Source organism: Elephantulus edwardii, unplaced genomic scaffold (genome assembly GCF_000299155.1).
Source record: "Elephantulus edwardii isolate Elephantulus edwardi_28Jun2011 unplaced genomic scaffold, EleEdw1.0 scaffold00168, whole genome shotgun sequence".
NCBI classification, from domain to species: Eukaryota; Metazoa; Chordata; class Mammalia; order Macroscelidea; family Macroscelididae; genus Elephantulus; species Elephantulus edwardii.
This window is the reverse complement of record NW_006399918.1, coordinates 2,139,696-2,146,883: the sequence shown is the minus strand read 5'-3', so window position 1 is coordinate 2,146,883 and position 7,188 is coordinate 2,139,696. Positions and strand designations below refer to the sequence as shown.

Sequence of the window (7,188 nt, the reverse complement as noted above, 5' to 3'; positions counted from 1 at the left end):
GAAGAATGTAGCCATTTTTAAAACATAGTGCTTAATATATGTTATATACTTCTTAATATTCTTGATTCCATGGTCTTTGGTTAATATAGGATATATTGTTATTAACCTTTTTATTAATATTAATTAAGATCTGCTATCAGAGACCTCTCCAAAGTACTAAAGAGGAATGATGTCAGTCTGGAGACTAAGGTGCGTCTGATCCAGGCCATGGTCTTTGCAATCACTTGCTATGAATCAGAGAGCTGGACAATGACGAGGGAGGATAGAAGGAGAATTGATGCCTTTGAGCTGTGGTGTTGCAGAAGAGTATTGAATATGCCATGGTCTGCTAAGAGAACAAACAGTTTCGTCCTGGGAAGAATGAGACCAGGTTGCTCCTTGGAGGCAAGGATTCTGAAGCTTCATTTTACATACTTTGGACATTTTGCAAGGAGTGACCAGTCCTTGGAGAAAGACATCATGCTTTGGAGAGCAGAGGGACAGCACAATAGAGGAAGACCTCGATGAAATTTATTGATTCAGTGACTTGGATAATGGGGGTAGGTGTGTTGGAGACCATGAGATTGGCAGAGGATAGAGCATGGTTTAGGGCCATTGTACATAGGATCACTATAACTTGCAGGGGACTTGATAGCACATAACAACAACACAACAATTAACATCAGCTTAATGGGATAAAAACAAGGTTATCCTTACAATTTTCCTGCTATTTACCTTAATTTCAATATGCTAAAATTTCAATTATAAAGGTAAGCATGAGGTTATTCTTATAATTATCCTCTTATTTACCAAAATTTCAGTATATTTATAAAAGAAACACAAATGAAAACAAAACAAAACCCACTCTTAGTCAAGTCACAGTGATCTTTCGTTGAGTTCCAACGCATAAAATTTTAAAGGAGACTACCAGGACAGAGCAGTATTCAGAGCTGTTGTACATAAAGTTGCTATCTGTTGCATGAGACTCAATGGCACATAACAACAAAGTGTGGCACCAGGGAAAGATAGATTGAAGATAAGTGACAGTGAAAAGAAAAAAAAAGTGTAATGTAACTTCAGCAGACTTTAGGAAAGTAATGAAAATGAAGAAGAGTGTTAAAGGAAGACTATGAATTTCATTTTGCAACCGATACATGGAGAATAAAAGGGATGAACTTTTTTCAGCCTTTGGAAAAACAACTGAATAATATCATGAGGATGTAAGGAGGTGTTAATGGGTCCTTCCAGGGATTAGTGCAAATTGTGTTGAGATAGAAACTAAAGGGAAGAGTTATGGTGTAATGAAAATTATAATAATTAATATTATTTGAGATTAGGGAAATTATGTATAAATGTGGTATATTTAGATAGTTTATTTGGTATCTGCAAGAAAGGTTTCTTTGGGAAATACAAAGGCAAAGAACCCAAATGGAGTTACAAGATACTCTAAGAGTGATAGCCAAGAATCTTAACAGTGAACTCATCATTGGAATGGTGATAAAGGGGTAATTGACTAAGAAATGCTAAGGTTTTTTAGCTATGATACGAGACCTACTTTGAATCCTCAAAGTTAAATGCACACTGTCTAATTGTAAATGCTGCTTCATATTTTGTAGAAATAAGAAGAAGGAAAGATGATGAATTCAGAATAAAACTTTGAATGTATGAGGTAATCGATGGTTCAGGGATTTATCTTGCCACAGCCTCTTCCTCATTCGCAGACTGAACCCTGAGAATGTGCTCTACATGGAGTGGATTAATGAGACGGTGGTGAGAGAGTTTGTCTTCCTGGGCTTCTCATCTCTGGCCGGGCTGCAGCAGCTGCTCTTCATTGTTTTCCTCCTCCTCTACCTCTTCACCCTGGGCACCAATGTCATCATCATTTCCACCATTGTGCTGGACAGGGCCCTTCACACTCCCATGTACTTCTTTCTTGCTGTTCTTTCTTGCTCTGAGACCTGCTATACATTTGTCATTGTACCCAAGATGTTGGTTGATCTGCTGGCCCAGAAGAAGACCATCTCCTTCCTGGGTTGTGCCATCCAGATGTTTACTTTCCTCTTTCTTGGCTGCTCTCACTCCTTTCTTCTGGCAGCCATGGGTTATGATCGCTACGTGGCCATCTGTAACCCACTGCGCTACACAGTGCTCATGGGACATGGAGTATGTGTGGGACTAGTGGCTGCTGCGTGTGCCTGTGGCTTCACTGTGGCCCAAATTATCACATCGCTGGTTTTTAATCTGCCCTTTCACTCCTCCAACCAACTCCATCACTTCTTCTGTGACATTTCCCCTGTCCTCAAGGTGGCATCTTACCATACTTACTTCAGTCAGATTGTCATCTTCCTGCTTTGTGCGTTGGTCCTCGTTATCCCACTGTCGTTGATCTTAGTCTCCTATATCCACATCATCTCTGCCATACTCCAGTTTCCTTCTACGACGGGCAGGTACAAAGCCTTCTCCACCTGTGCTTCCCATCTCATTGTCGTCACTGTGCACTATGGCTGTGCCTCCTTTATCTACTTAAGACCTAAATCCAACTACTCCTCAAGCCAGGATGCTCTGATCTCAGTGTCCTACACCATCCTAACTCCATTGTTCAACCCGATGATTTACAGCTTGAGAAATAAAGAGTTCAAATCAGCCCTTCGCAGAGTTGTGGGAAGAACAATTTCCCTACCACAACATTAATCTGAATCTTATTTCTTTTTCTTAAACAGTAACACTTTGTAGAGCTGTGGGGAAAACAATTTCCCTGCCAAAACATTGATTTCAATCCTATGTGGGAAGAACAATTTCCGTGACACTGCATTAGTCTGGATCCTATTTCTTTTTCTCAAATAGTAAAGCAGAAAGGAAATGTGGCAATTTTCCAGAGCAAAAATGATCAGGTGACTGGAAATAGTGTTTAAGAACATAGAATGTTTCTCTGTTCTCACCAAATTTAAAAACCACAGCTTCTTTCCATGGTCTCATGAATTATTGTCCATTGAAATTATATTTCATTAAAGGGGGGAATGAATCGCTATAATAGGAAATGATTCAAATATTCAGAATTATATGTCTGGCAAATGCCATCACCTAATAGTCCAGATGGGAAACCAATCCTGAGAAAAAGCACAAATGTGATGCTCATGCTGAGAGCCTAGGTAGCTCCTCCTTCTAGATTGTTCTTTTCCTGAATGCTCTCCTGAATTTAAGATTTTTAATAGATCAGACTTATTAAATTGGATATTGGATATCTGTGACATTGTTTCATTCTTTTCAGGTATCTAACTGATGATCTAATAAGAAACTATAAAATAAATTTATGCATGTGTTTCTAGTTTTATCCAGTATCAATTGAATCAACATATTTAAGCTCTTCATTTGGGTATAGGTTAAAGAGATGACTTAAACTCACACAAAGTGAGGAAAAGCATGTTTAAACTAAAATCATCTCATAATACACCACATGCAAAGCTCGGTAAAGAGCTAACACTCTTTGTCCCTCTTGTAACTCACAAATCTAAACATGAATTTTAGGAAAGAACTTAAATTCTGTAGTATGCTTTTCTATTCTGTAGGAGTAAGAGCAAATGAGGAGTTTCAATAAAAAAAACTGTCTTCTCACATTAGATTTCTTTTCAAAACCCTCTTTTTAATAAAAAAGGCCCTCAATTGATTACTTTTTTTCTAAATGGTTTTCCTCCATCAGTCTCTTTAGAAAAAGGGTCATATACTTTGCAAAGTTAAAGTGAGAGGAAAGGTAGTGGGATATTTCATCCATAGCCCAGTTTTATTGTTGTTGTTGTTGTTGCTGTTGTTGTTGTTGTTGTCATGTGCCATCGAGTCACTTGTGACTCATAGTGACCCTATGTACAACAGCCCTAAACCCTGTTCTATCCTGTGCCAATCACACTGCCTCTGACACACCCATCCCGATTACCCCAGTGACTGAATCAATCATAGACGGTCTTCCCCTCCTGCGCTGTCCCTCCACCCTTCCCAAGCATGATGTCCCTCTTCAAGGACCTGTCTCTCCTTACAACATGTCCAAAATATGTCAGATGAAGCCCCAGAATTCTTGCCTCCAAGAAGCAGCCTGGTTTAACCCTCTCCAGGATGAATCTGTTTGTTTTCTTGGCAGTCCATGATACATTCAATACTCTTCTCCAGCACCACAGCTCAAAGGCATCAATTCTCCTTCTATCCTCCCTAGTAATTGTCCAACTCTCTGATGCATAACAAGTGATTGCAAAGACTATAGCCTTATCAAACGCACCTTAGTCTCCAGAGTGACACCATTGCTCTTCAGTACTTTGGAGAGGTCCCTAACAGCAGACTTTCCCATCGTAATATGTTGTGGTTTTTTTTTTTTTTTTCATTTCCTGGCTGCTGGTAACAAGAGTGTTGACTGTGGAGCCAAGCAAACTAAAGTTGTTAACAGTCTCAATCTCTTCAACATCCATCCTGATGCTGCCAATTGGTCCAGTGGTGAGAATCTTTGTCTTCTTAACACTGAGCCTCAATCCATACTGAAGGCTGCAGTCCTTGACTCTCTGCAGCAAGTACACCAAGTCCTCCTCAGTTTCAGCAAGCAGGGTTGTGTCATCTGCATAACGCAGAATATTAATAGATCTTCCACCAATCCTGATGCCACAATTCTCCTCAGAGAGTGCAGCCTCTCAGATAATCTGTTCTGCATACAGCTTGAAAAGGTGTGGAGATAGGACCTTATCCCTGGCACACACCTTTCCCAATTTTGAACCATGCAGCGTTTCCCTGCTCTGTTCTGAGGACTACCTCTTGGTCCAAGTACAGATTTCCCATTAGAACAATCAAGTGCTCTGGGATTCCCATTCTCCTCAGAGTCAGCCACAGTTTGTCATGATCCACACAGTCAAATGCCTTTGCATAATCAATGAAACAAAGATATACATTCTTCTGGTATTCCCTGCTTTCAGCTAAGATCCATCTAACATCAGCTACAATATCCCTAGTACCACGACCCCTTCTAAACCCAGCCTGGACTTCTGGCAGTTCTCTGGTGATGTGCTGCTCCAGTCATTTTTAGATAATCTTCAGTAGAATCTTGCACGTGAAATCAATGATATTGTTCTATAGTTTCCAAGTTGTTGGGTCACCTTTCTTTGGAACAAATATAGATCTCTTCCAGTCGGTTGTTCAAGTGGTTATTCTCCAGATTTCTTGGCACAACTTGGTGAGCACGTCCAGGGTGGCATCTGTTAGCTGAAATACGTCAATTGGTATAACATCTGTTCCTGGGGTCTTGTTTTCTGCTATTTCCTTCAAAACAGCTTGAACTTCTTTCATCACCACGGTCTCTTGCTCATATGTTGTTTCATTAAATTCTTCTGTGCCTACCAATTCCTTTCAATACAGTGACTCAGTGTATTCTTTGCATCTTCTTTGCAGTTTTATTGTAGGTATGGAAATTTTCTGCCAAGGATGGGATCTGAACCAATGTCTGTCAATTGCATTTCATCAATTTCTTAGAAATCTGTGTCATGTTGAAGGAAGAGTTAGAAGGTGATGATAAATAAGGCAAATGCATTCCTCAGTATCTCTAATATCTGAATATTTCTGATATATCTTCTTCAAACCTTTATCATTCAGCCAGTATCTCCAGGCTGCCATGGTTTTTGATGAAAAGGAAGTTAATGATTTAAAGTGAATCATTTAATGGGCTATTTATTTACACTTGTGCTTCTGTTGGCAAAACACTACTTTATTTGCTCTTGAGAACAGCTCTGGAATCGGAATTTTAGAAATGAGAAAATTGATGCCCAGAAAACGAAATTTTCTTGCCTACTAATCAATACAAAGTACTCTGCTGGTATAGTACAATATGTGTTGGACTGTTAACCAAAAGGTCAGCAGTTTGAATCCATCATCTACCTCATGGAACAAAGAAAAGCAGTCACTTCCTATAAAGAAATACAGTCTCAGAATCCAAATGAAGGGTCTCTATCAAGTCCACACTGTTTTCTTCCTCTTCTGATACTCTTTCAACATCACCACATAAGTCATGGACAGTAGTATATATAAGCATTCATCATTAACAATATAAGAATAAATAATGTGGCATCTCTGCAGATATTCCTCTTAAACATAGATAGATGGAAATAGCATCATACAATGTAGCTCAACTTCTTCCACTTTGGTAGAATGTGTGTGTTAGTGAATGGAAAATAAGAAAAGTGTTAACCTTTCACTTTGCTTATTTTTGGCACTTAGGAATATTATCATATTGGGATAAGATGCTGAAGTGCCAACAAGCTGATAGCATTAAGGTGTGTTTAAAAGTTTTACATATCCAAATGACTCTACTGCCATTTTTCCTTCCTGATTTTCCATGTGATAAAAGCATTAAGCTGACGTTGATCCTGCCCTCATTCCTATTTTAATATGAACACCCAATCATTCACCTGTGGGTGTTCCTGGTGTCCTGGAGAATGATGAGATTGGGGCTGGTTTTGGAGAAGAAGAATGGAGTCTCTTACACCTTTGAAATGGGCCATGTGTTCCAGCTGACCTATCATAAATTCTGCATTTAGATTTAAGACATAAATTAAGTCAATGATAATATTGAGGTTTGGATTATATATCTTCCCCTCTTTTAACTTTTGTTGGCATTCTGCAGCACTAGTAATAACAGATGCCTACGGCTCCATCCACTAGCTTCCTTTAGCACCTGTGTACCACTTTTGCTAGGGAAAAACTAAGACAAAAAAGAACCAAGAAATTTATGTGACTGTGGCCATAAAATATCAGTAAAAGCAAACTTTTAATCTATCTGGATGGTTTTACTTATTAGAAGTGATTTTTCAAGGCACATGAACAGACCAGTCATAAATAAGGAGACAAAACCCACCCACATCTAAAGTATATATTCCTATCTTTTGTATCGACAAGTCTAAATTTAGTCTTATAGGATGTAATTGATTACTATGTCCTGACCTATATTTAAATGAATTTTTTTTAATTTTCTGCTCGTTTATTTACAAAATTAGAATACATTGTTGTTGGGGTTTTTGTTTGTTTTTTACAGCATATATTTTCCATTTAACTTTTTCTCTGTTTATTCATTGTATTTATCAACAATCTGCATTATGCGGATGACACAACCCTGCTTGCTGAAACTGAGGAGGACCTGAAGCGCCTGCTGCAGAGTGTCAAGGACTGCAGCCTACAATATGGATTGAG

The 7,188-nt window shown here is 38.8% G+C and overlaps 1 protein-coding gene across 1 annotated transcript; it reads left to right on the top strand.

The window, feature by feature from the left end:
- The first annotated feature begins 1,725 nt into the window (after positions 1–1,725).
- Positions 1,726–2,670, top strand: LOC102859480 (olfactory receptor 10K2-like). The gene has a single exon (XM_006895431.1). The coding sequence runs from the start codon at positions 1,726–1,728 to the stop codon at positions 2,668–2,670; it is 945 nt and encodes a 314-aa protein (XP_006895493.1).
- Positions 2,671–7,188: the final 4,518 nt, after the last annotated feature.

Bases quoted from the DNA above. Each gene is read 5' to 3' on its own strand.
- LOC102859480 (XM_006895431.1), top strand. From the start codon at position 1,726: ATGGAGTGGATTAATGAGACGGTGGTGAGAGAGTTTGTCTTCCTGGGC.